Consider the following 11849-nt stretch of genomic DNA (forward strand, 5'->3'; position numbering starts at 1 on the left):
ACTGACCGAGCCCCATCCCGGGAGCCGGCTCCGCGCACGGATTACCCAGCCAGCGCGGAACGCGGAGCCGGAGGGAGCGGGATCGCGCCTGCCCGCCTCGCACAGCACAAGCACACGCACACACCGCGCTCCATTCCCTCCGGGAACGCGACCCTCGCTCGTTGTTGCCTTGTCGCCAATGCCGAGGCGAGCGGCAGCGGCTGCGGMGGTGCCCGGTGCCCCCAGCCGCATCCCCGGCTCGCTCCCGGCGAGAAGGGGCACAAATCACTCGCCAACCTGTGGTGCGCACTGACCACCTGCGACTGTGGATCATTGGCACGGCCCCCTCAGGACTGCTGTCACCCGCTCCTTACACCAGCGGGAACGGCGCTGCTATTTCCCTGCCTAGCATCAGTAAGTATAGCGGCGTTCTGGGCATCTTTTTTTTTTCCTGCATGACACGTAAGGTAATAACGATTTTATAAATAGCGTCGTTTAATAGTTGGTGTTCACCTTCTCTCGTGTATGAATAGATGTGGCGATAAATGAGGCTCGTTTCGGAGGGGGGTGTGGGGGGCTGTGTGTTTTTGTGTGTGTGCTTGCATGTAGATGTTGCTTCAGTGCACCTGCAGTTGTTTTCTTGGCATATCACGGCATTTTCACTTGGCTGAGCATCGTACGTGCCTGTTTCCAAATTAAATCCGGTGAGATGTTCTTTGTGATCGAAACACGATTCTGCTGTAGATTGAAAACGTTACATTCCCACATCTGGTGTGTTTCTACCGATGCAACAAAAGCTCTTTGTGTGGACACATTTTATTCTTTCGTGTTCGGTGTGGATATATGTAGGTGTATCTCTTGCGTATGTGCTCGAAGACCTGAACGAGTCGTGTGTTGCAGTATTTTTATTGGTGTTTATGCGTGTTGGTGTTCCAGGAGCATGAATATGTTTGTGTATGGATGCAAGTGCTTACAGGGGTGGGGATTTTGTATCTGTCTCTATATATATGTGACATGCCCACCCACACCCTTACCCACGGAGTCGTTCAAAATCTCTGTGCATGTGATGTGGGTGTGTGTGTAATGTAGAAGTGTGAATAGTGTGGGCAGGAGAAGATTTGAATGCCGTGGTAATAGATGACACGGTTTCATTTGATCGGTGTGACCTTTTAGGAAAACAATCCAATCTTTTCCCTTTTTGTTTTGTTTATTTTTGTGTGTTCGTGCATGTGCCTCAGGTTAAGTGCTTCTTCTGCATGACCATAACCAAAGGGTGACCCATCCACTCCCTTATGTCCTATGGGGACCTCAGAGCCAGATTCTCAGTCTTCATCTCCTCCTCCTCCTCCTCCACCTCCTCCTCCTCCTCTTACCACTGCTGCTGATGCCCTGGGTGCTGCTCCCAGGTTTGAGACATTGTTGACAGGCTGAAGAAAGGATTTGCAAAGACCTCCTCACTGTGTAAWTGAAGTGATGGCTGGAATTAACTTCAACTCCCCAAGTAACGATATTAAGCAGTAAGTTTGCTAGGCCAAAGCATTACCACGAACAAATAATGAGGAAAGAGACTATTTGCATTTGGTTTCAATGATGAGCTAAAACCATCCGTGGAGAACAGGTACCCTTTGGTTTTGATTTTTTTTTTTTTTTTTCCTGAGGAATGCAGCCTTTATAGCCTGCGTGGCAGTCATGATTCTGATCAGATACAGCAGTGATGGCTGCAGGAGATAAAGGAAAATAAAGGGGCTTGGTGTATGGAAGAACAAAGTCTCAGCTGTTCCCCGGTTCAGTCTGAGAATTTCATCTTTTCTTATCAGCAAAACAGTAGTTTGTGTGGAACATTCCGGAGAGCGCCAAAATGCGGATCTGTGGTTTCCCAAAGCGTAGATTCGGCGTCGTGACCGCCTTGCCACGCTCGATGCCCAGCGCACCGTCCTCCACTTTCAAATGGCTTTGAACTTTCCGCCGAAAGCTGAGGCRACCCTGTAAATAAAACAAAACCCGAAAACAAACAAAGGAAAAACAAAGCAAGATGGAGGTGGCGATGGTGAGCGCGGACAGCTCCGGGTGCAACACCCACATGCCCTACGGATACGCGGCTCAGGCCCGTGCCCGCGAGCGCGAGAGGCTGGCGCAGTCCAGAGCCGCCGCTGCCGCCGCTGTCGCCGCAGCCACGGCCGCGGTGGAAGGTGGGGCTGCTGGAGGAGGGGGACCCTACCACCATTACCACCAGGAGCAGAGCCGAGGGGCGGCATCCTCGCGCCAGAGCGCCAAGAGGAGGAGGAAAGGCAAAAAGAGGAGCCACCACTTGGGGAGCAGGGAGTGCGGCGYGTCCTTCCCCTGCTCCGAGCTGCTGCCGCTCAGCGGCTCCGAGGAGAGGATACTGAAGGACTTGAGCGAGGAGGAAGAGGAGGATGAAGAYGAGGATGAGGACGACGAGGAAGAAGGGAAGCTCTATTACAGTGATGACTACGGGGAGGATGAGATTTCCTACTCGGACCAGCCCCCCGATGAYGGCGTGGGCCCCGGGGGCTACAGCTCGGTGCGCTACAGCGAATACGAGTGCTGCGAGCGCGTGGTGATCAACGTGTCGGGGCTGCGCTTCGAGACCCAGCTCAAGACGCTTGCTCAGTTCCCCGAGACGCTGCTGGGGGACCCAGCCAAGCGGGGAAGGTACTTTGATCCTCTCAGGAATGAGTACTTCTTCGATAGGAACCGACCCAGCTTCGATGCCATCCTGTACTACTACCAGAGCGGCGGCCGGCTCAAGAGGCCGGTCAATGTKCCCTTCGACATCTTCTCCGAGGAGGTGAAGTTCTACCAGCTYGGGGAGGAGGCCATGCTCAAGTTCAGGGAGGATGAAGGTTTTGTCAAAGAGGAAGAGGAAAAGGTGTTGCCRGAGAACGAGTTTAAGAGGCAGGTTTGGCTGCTGTTCGAGTACCCGGAAAGTTCCAGTCCAGCCAGGGGCATCGCCATCGTCTCTGTCTTGGTCATCTTGATCTCCATCGTCATCTTTTGCCTGGAGACTTTGCCAGAGTTCCGAGATGACAAAGAATTCGTCATGTCCCTGAGCTTGGGGAAGGGTCTTTCCAACGAGTCGCTGCACCTGAACGCCGGGGAGCACACCATCTTCAACGACCCTTTCTTCATCGTAGAGACCGTGTGCATCATCTGGTTCTCCTTCGAGTTCACGGTGCGCTGCTTCGCCTGCCCCAGCAAAGCGCACTTCTTCAAGAACGTCATGAACATCATCGACATCGTGTCCATCTTGCCTTATTTCATCACCCTGGGCACGGACCTGGCGCAGGAGCAGGGCAGCCAGCAGGCCATGTCCTTCGCCATCCTGAGGATCATCCGCCTCGTCAGGGTGTTCCGCATCTTCAAGCTGTCCMGGCACTCCAAGGGGCTGCAGATCCTGGGTCACACGCTCAGGGCCAGCATGAGGGAACTTGGCCTCCTCATCTTTTTTCTTTTCATCGGGGTCATTTTGTTTTCCAGCGCYGTTTACTTCGCAGAAGCCGACGAGCCCGCCACCCATTTCCAAAGCATCCCGGATGCCTTCTGGTGGGCTGTAGTGACCATGACTACGGTCGGTTATGGGGACATGAAACCCATAACCGTGGGTGGGAAAATTGTGGGGTCGCTGTGTGCCATTGCAGGAGTGTTAACCATTGCTTTACCAGTGCCAGTGATTGTCTCCAATTTTAACTATTTCTACCACAGAGAAACTGAGAACGAGGAGCACACGCAGATGATGCAAAACGCGGTCAGTTGCCCTTACCTCCCAACAAATTTGCTGAAGAAATTTAGGAGTGCGTCGTCTTCGTCCACAGAGGATAAATCAGAGTATTTGGAGATGGAAGAAGGAGTTAAGGAGTCTCTTTGTGTAAAGGAGAATAAAAGTCAGGACACGGGGAATAGCAGTGAGTCAGAGAAGAAAAACTGCGTAAATTCAAATTCTGTGGAAACTGATGTATAATTTTGAACGTTTCCAAATATATTTATGCATTAAAGAGTGCAGTGAAAATAATGAAATATGCAAACAAGAGTCTGCAGCATACAGTAGTATGCCATTTAATGGTTAAATACAAATAAAAAGCATTGCTGAACACGTATGACATATCAAGTAAGGGGTACAACTTGAAGAAAGGAATTTGCTAGATCTGATACATTTTCAGACTTTATATTTTTATTAGAATGCGAGTGTTTTGCACATGAGGCTGGAAAATTTATTAAAACCAAGTCAGTTTTGAAGTGGGTGCATGAACTGTCGACATCACTAATAACAGCTCTGTGGTAAAAGTTGGCATTCAGAGGTATTTACTATGTAAGAAACAATGAAGTTTGGTAGTCATTTATCTATTTATCAGTGCTTTAATAGCAGCTACCATGAATCATTGGAAACCATAGTCATTGTTTTTCAAATGGTAAATTTATTGTAAAAAAGATATTCTACAGAAGATAGATCTAAATTTTTTTTTTTCTTGAAATCTATAATGCTTGTTTTTAACTGGAAATTTCCTTTGAAAAGGCTGTTGACCCTCCAGAAATTGTTTATTTTTATAACTCTCTTTGGAGGCATTGCAGCATTTGTTGTCTAATAATGAAAGAAATGAAGTAAGAGAATCRTTTAACCTGGTCTGACTGCAAAGGCAAAATGACTGGAATGCTTTTTTGCACTACTTTATATGCTGGAGATATATTGAAAGAGACTTCATACTGTGAATGTTTACTAATGTAATAGTTCAATGACAATCATTGGAAGAGTGAATTCTGCATCATATTTTATTGTTTCTTCTTTCTTTGTGATGCTGATGGCAAAACAGCTAACATTACATTAATTCCATACTCTTTTTAATTATGAATTATCTGTGATCTGGAAAAGGATTGTGAAGTAAAATTTTCTAATCAAAAATGATTTGAAATCGGTGTTTTCTACTGATGCCCCCAAGAAGTACCAACCTAATTTATATCTTTTTTTTTTGTTGTTGTTCTGCTTAATTTAGCGTTCAGAGTCCGTGATTAGTACGTGCACTTTGTCAGTATTGAGGAAATTCAGTGTATGGGAGGAGAAGGTAGAAGTAATCAGATACTCTGTGGTTACAGCGCTGACAATTGAGGATTGCTGACTTTTAATAATGTGCTATTACTGGTGCTGCATTTCCCCTTGATTACAGCTTTCACCCCTGTGTATCTSAAGCAACATTTAAGAACCAGAACAGGCATTCTGGGCTTCCAAAGGAACCTGCTGGGTGCCATGGAGTCCTTGTGAAAGCATTYTGTGGTGTCTTCTCGCTGATTCTTAGGCCAGATATGTTTTATTTTGGGTCAGAACTTTCCATTGCCCTTCCTGGGAGATTTCAGGTGGGTAAAGATTTCCTGGCCTGTGGTTTATCCCAGAGCCCAGAGTGAGATAGGTGAGATATTCTCCATAAAACATGAATAATGGATTCAGAACAAGGCTTTTTCCAGGCTTACCATGACCAAGGGAAGGCACAACTAACTGTAGATGGTTTTGAAAAGGCACTGTGGAACATTCCAGATTTTAAAACTTGAACCAAGCTGGCATATGCACTTTAAGGTCTGGGACAGGCTGTTATGGGAGAGAAAAGGATTTACCAACCCTACTGAATTACAGTAGTTTGCAATATTCTTTTAAAGCTGAGTGGGGGAGTTTTTGCAAGGGGGAGAACTTGTTAGTGATGGATTTTTAGCAGCAATGAAAACAATCTGAATTGGGCATCACACATGATCCATCAGGTGAGCCTTGTTTGCTGTACCAAACAGAGCTGCAGGCTTCTCTCCAATGGCTGGGTTTTATCTTCGTGGTTTTTTTGTGAGTCTCTTGGAAAAGTTTCTCTGCTTTGTCTTCTTTTGCGTCGTAGAAAAATAAAACACAAGGCACACCCAAAGGTCTGCATTGTGCTGAGCCCTGCTTCAAAATGTGTGTTCAAGTGTCTGATTCCTAATTTAAAAACCTAGAGCAGGCTTCTTCATTATATTTTTGATGTGAAGCATGAAACAAAGCTCCTTTTTATGGTGGTGATGTTAATTCCAGCCGTGTTTTGAATGAAGCCACTCAGTAATTTCATGCAGAGGCGTTTGCCAAAATTTGATATTACATTTCACYGTGGCTTACCTGAGTTAAACGTGCTAAATACTTTTTCCTACAGGGGCATTCTATAAAATCCAGTAAAAATCCGTAACTGGAAGTATTTCTTTCGCAGATGGCATTTAATGGGCCAAAGCGCATGAATTTTCTCTTTCCAAACTGTCCTGGTGGTAGTTCTGTGTGAAACCAGAGACCATGCAGTGCCTGGGGCCGTGGCAAGGAGGTGGGAGTGAGACAAATAGCTAGATAAATAGGTAAATAAAGAATTTAGGGAAAAGAAGTAGTACAGAGGAGCCTCCTGCAGCCAGTGAACCTCTGTACTTTGTCACCATAAATAACAAATTCATGGCTAGGTGTTAGGCTGTGCATTCCAAATCGCAAGAAGAGTTGTGCATTCCTGAATGGAAACAAATAACTCTGCTTGGGCTTATAATTTGATTATTCAACCATCTGTTGGTCCAGTCACAAGGTAGTTTTAAAATGCCAGAGTTCTACCACTTACATGCTAAAGATCCCAAAGATCCCAAGTGCTTTACAAGAAGCAGAAATTTATATAAAGTATTGCTTTGGTTGAAATTGTGTGCCAGAAATACCCTCTACTTGAGCTGTTATAGCTCCAAATTACTGCTACTGCTTCTGTCAGACCTTTTCCAGGGATACCAACAGCTTTCAGAAAAAGAATTTTATTGTGACTTGTGCATTTTGCATTTTAAATTACAGTGGCAAAATGCATTCCTGATGCAGCTGATGTGAATGGATTTACACTGGGGATCACTTTAGTTCTACTAATGTAGTTCAGATGATTTCACATTGACACACATTTCAGCTAAAAATAATGCAAAATGAGACATTTCAGGTTCGCTTGCAGTGGTGAAAAAAATTTGGAGGAGTTCCATTAGAATTCATGGAATCACAGCAGCACCATATCTGATTTCAAATACGGTCTGATACTGAACTGTGTGCTGGCATTCATTTAAAGATTTTCCTAAGTATTTTTATAGTAATCTGAAGTGCCAAGGCCAGACTCATAAGGAGAGAGTTTTGCCAGCTGAAGTGTTGGATTTAATGCCTGACTTCAGAGATCCATAATTTTTTTTTTTTTCCCTTTATTACATTTCTGGTGTTCCATTGATTCCTTGAAAACATCAGCCTGGTGCTGARCCTTACACCAAAGGAAATGTTTGTGGTGAAGGTTTCTGGAATGRTTCCACAAGAGACTGATTCCATTTGATTGAAAATGTTATTTCTTTGTATTTGAAGGAAAATTCTTCTGCTTAATTTTGTTTTGATGTGTAGAATCCGATTCTGTGGTGTTCATGTGAAGCAGAAAAAATTTGGGAGATCCAGGGGAGGAAAAGCCCCACTGCTGTCATGATTGCATCTAATTCATGGCAAAACAGTGTTTGGGGATGCTGACAGGCATTCTTGTGGTCATAAAAATTGTGATTTGAGTGTGTTTTCAGTCAGTAAAACTTTTCAAATATCTTTGGAATGGGAAAATGGTTTTGCATGGTAGTGGTGTGGAGTTTGGGATCAGGCCATAACCTGGAACAAAGGATCTTGCAGTGTAACTCCTGGCATGSAACATTCCTGTCGAGTTCATTTTCAGGTGTTGAGATTCATTTGGGATTGATTTCTTGGGATTTGAAAATTCCGTGCTGGGCTGCCCAACAACATAAAGCACTTCATATTTGCATAAATGTGGGATGGATAAATGCACTGTGGAAAACCAGCAAAAAGGTCTGTTCCATTGGTGACTAATTCCTGAAAAGTCTTTCTTGCACAGCACTGAAAAACTTCTGGTCATCCTGAACTCATAAAAGTAATTCTCAATATCAATTAATTTTTAGCATAATCTTTAMACTTTATAGATAATCCTCAGATTAAATATCTAATTATTAAGTCTATCTGTGGTGTTTAGACTGTGTCACTGGCTTCCTCTATTTTTTACTGGTTCCTTACTGCTTCTTACTGTCATTGCATCCAGTTATAAATACATAAATAAATGTTTTTAAAATTTTAATTAATTGACATGAGACAGTAAGCTATAAAAGCAAATATTAACCTATGTAAGTTACATATTTTTCTTACCATTAAATAAATCTAAAYGACAGAATAACATCTGTAGATGTGGGGCAGGGTGTGCACTTTCCTGCTGCTATAAATGAATGATCAGAGGCTTCTGATTTTGTGGTGAATAAGATCTAGGTGACAGATTTATTATTTTTGCACCATTGTTTGAAGCAAATGCTTGTAGAAAAAATAGCATTTTGGTAAAAATGACCATCCCTTCATTTCCACAGAGGCCATCTAATGTGGGCAAAGGGATTGGCAGTTTAATTCTGGGTTAAAGAGCAGAAATGTTCTTTACCTGGCACCCAGGTGCTCTCTGTGTTTGTGCCACACTTTCTGTGTGTTCAGGATTCCAATGGCATTAATTCTGAAGGTAAACTCATTAAAGCATTATGTACTGAGATGGTTGAATTAATTCTTAATTTYAATCCCTTTCTGTACAATTATAATGTGCCTTGAGACCTTTTTTCTGCAACAGGCCCTTTGGAAAATAAATAYATCAGTATTTAAGAAGGAAAGAAGAGAAATCCTACACTACATATAAAGAAAACTCACAAAACGCACTAATTGGGGGAAAGTGGGTAAGTAAAACTTCTTTTTTTTTCTTTCTTCATCTGTGCATTTATAATATTGCCATTGAAATGAAATTGGGGGCAAATTGTTTGAAGGCATCTGCAGTTATAGAGAATCTTCATGCCTTGTTTCTCTTCCAAGTGCTCTGGTCTCGGGAGCAGCAATAAAAAATAAAAAAATAAAAATCCATGCTCCTGCCACAAATGTCCTGCTGAGTGCAAAACTTCCATTATTTGCTTGGTAGTACCGTGCAGCCTTTTCAGAGATGTCTCAAAGACTCCAGGCTGCAATCCTGAGCTGTAAAGGGTCTTGGTTCTGCTTTCACCAAATGTGCTTTTCAGTACCTGAATTCCCTTCTTTCCATCAGGAATTGGGCTGTAAAATGCTTCCTGAATCAAGGAATAAGCAGTTTTTTTTAAGGTCAAAAGTGACACTGTGGTGGAGCAGGGGTTCCCAGGGGGTGCAGTTGTTGCTTTAGGGAGGGTAGGAGGTGATAGCACAWACTCAAGAGAGATTTTTCATATTTTACCCTCTTTGTTTTTATTCTCTTGCTCAAATGTTCCAGGGGCGTTTGTGTTCAGAAAAGGGTGGAGAATGGATAGAGTGAGGTGCATCAAAGGCATCTTTAATTTTAGATAAATTTTTTCTGATCTTAGTAGTCGAAATAAACTAAAGTTTGGGGTTTTTTTAAAATGCTTATTGGTTACTTAGACCTAACACTTATTATAAAGGCAATTTTAGTGTGACAGTGTACCCTGAGTSTGAAACTATCATCCTGGGCATGAATGGCAGCTTTCAATTCAGAAAATCAAGTGAGACATACTCAGTGTAGAACAGAAGTATAGAATATATTTTTGATTTGTTTTCATTTTGCTGGCTTTGGGTCTGACATTCCTGCACTGAAATTTTCCAAAGTTTCTTGTGTCAATACTGGGCAGTGTTGGACAGCCAAGGAGAAAATGGCCTTTCCTTGTTTGTGTTTGTATTGGTGTGATTTTGCTGCAGTTTTTTGGAGGAGGGATGCTCCAGGATGCTGAATTCTGTGTTTAACCTCATTGCAAGAGGAGCAGCACCCCACGATGTGCTTTGGGAACAAATCCAATCACACGGGGAGGCTGAATTCCCTTTTCCCTCTGCCTTTTTCACCCCAAGGACCCTGCTGGATGTTTCCCTGCTCTGTGGATTCACCCACGTTCCTCTCTGCTGGGATCAGTGGAGCTTTGGTTTTCCATCAGAGCCCGTGCTATCTGTCCTTGGTGTGGATCATCCCCTGTGTGAATGAACTTTAATTCCTGCCTATTGTTGTCTCCCTGCTGGCACAGTTTGGAATGAATTCAGGGTGTCATTCACAGGCGGTTTCTCCTTGCACAGTGGAGCCTGAATGATCCAAGTCTTGTTTTTCTGTCCAAAATTCTATTTATGCTACAAGCCACACGTTCCACAGGCTGTATATTCCAGGTTAAATACCTTTCAATACCTTCTGCTTCATGACTGTGTTTGTGCTTTCAAGATGCCCTCAATTTGCCCTGAATTCCTCAGGAATTGAAGGCATTGACTATTTTTCAGGTCTCAGGCATGAAGGGAAGGGAGATGATCCCTCTTTGCATTCAAAATGGCAAGGCATTATTATAAAGCAGAAATCTTGCATATTTTCAGGTTAAGGAGCTAAGGGATGGTATCTTTTCTATTAAAGTATTTCTTAAATATTTGCTGCAGATACACATACTGAATATAAAATATGGTTTCATCACAGGGGAGGAATACAAAAGATTTTTAATTCAATGTTTAAAGGGCATCATTGTATTTTACCCTGTGCCAGATGACAAGCTCAGATAAATGTTATTTTAGGAGGAATCTATTCTACTGCAGAGAGTGCAGCAGAGGAATTGTAGCAATTTATAGTCCAGCATTTATTTCTGTATGTGTTTCTTTCTGTTAGCTACTTACAAGCACTGTTATTTATTCAGGACTCATAGATCTCAAAATCAAAAATTAAACCTTGTTCCTCTCATTTACTCAGATCCTCGTGACATTTTTGTCATYATTAATGACAATTAATGACAGATATGTCATGAGRATCTGAGTAAATGAGAGGAACAAGGTTTAATGCTTCTGAGAATCTGCAAGAAGAAATTGTTATTTTGGTGCCATTTTACTTGTGAACATCTCCTCTAATAACTGATGGGATGATTCCATAAGTTGGAAGATAAAACTGTTTTCTCTGGCTGGTAAAATATTTTCTGTTACTTATAGTTTAATGGAGGATAAGCATTTTTCCAGYTTTGAACTGTAAAGAAAATGTGAGMAGACTGTACTAATTTGCTGCTCTTTGACCTATTTGCAAGAAAATATTTCCAGAATTGATTAGTGTTACTGGACAACTCCATTCCTGAGTGAAATGGAGCAACTGTAAAGAGATCAACTTTTGAATTCATGCAGAAAAAGCGCTTTTTAAATTGTCTCATTTTTTAAAATTGTCTCATTTTTGGGCTCCCAGAAATAACAACATTTGAACCACTACCTATTTCTGAGAAATTCTGATGGCTTGACTGATTGGTATCTTTGAAGAGGGAGCAAATTCAGATTTCAGCTCTTTTTTATTTCTGTGATTTTCTGTGGTTTTGAGTTATACCTCAGAGAACTCACAATATTTTCAAGCCCAGTCTCAGTTGTTCTCTCACGTGAAACAGGAGATGTGATTTAAAAGGTTCACTTAATTAGTCAGGATTGGCCAGAGAAATGCTCCTGACCTCTGTTCTATGCTTTAAAAGGTTCTCCTGATGCCAGGARCATGAATGGCAATTTGAGGTGGTGACAGAAATGTGTTTGGGGGCAGCGAGGGCTGGGAGCTGATCCTTGTCCTGCACCATGGGCAGGATCAAATGGAGCTCCTGGAGCCTGTGCTGAGCCAGGGAGGAACATYCAGGACCATTTGGGCCYTGAGAAAAGCTTTGATAGACAGTARGTCTGGATCTGTTYTGATGRTTTGCRTTGCTCCATCCCAAACTGAAAATGTACATTTTTCACAGCCTTAAGTACTGACCAATAGTTAAGCTTTTTTTGTCCCTTATTTCCTCAGTGCTTTACAGCTGCCAGTACATCTATGATAATT

The 11849-nt window shown here is 42.9% G+C and overlaps 1 protein-coding gene across 1 annotated transcript; it reads left to right on the plus strand.

The window, feature by feature from the left end:
- Window positions 1-1936: 1936 nt before the first annotated feature.
- KCNA4 (potassium voltage-gated channel subfamily A member 4) lies at window positions 1937-4932 on the plus strand. Its single transcript, XM_057386278.1, has one exon. The coding sequence runs from the start codon at window positions 2012-2014 to the stop codon at window positions 3956-3958; it is 1947 nt and encodes a 648-aa protein (XP_057242261.1). The 5' UTR covers window positions 1937-2011; the 3' UTR covers window positions 3959-4932.
- Window positions 4933-11849: the final 6917 nt, after the last annotated feature.

Source organism: Malurus melanocephalus, unplaced genomic scaffold, assembly GCF_030028575.1.
Source record: "Malurus melanocephalus ecotype Western Australia unplaced genomic scaffold, MMel_1.1 scaffold_946, whole genome shotgun sequence".
Taxonomy (NCBI): domain Eukaryota; kingdom Metazoa; phylum Chordata; class Aves; order Passeriformes; family Maluridae; genus Malurus; species Malurus melanocephalus.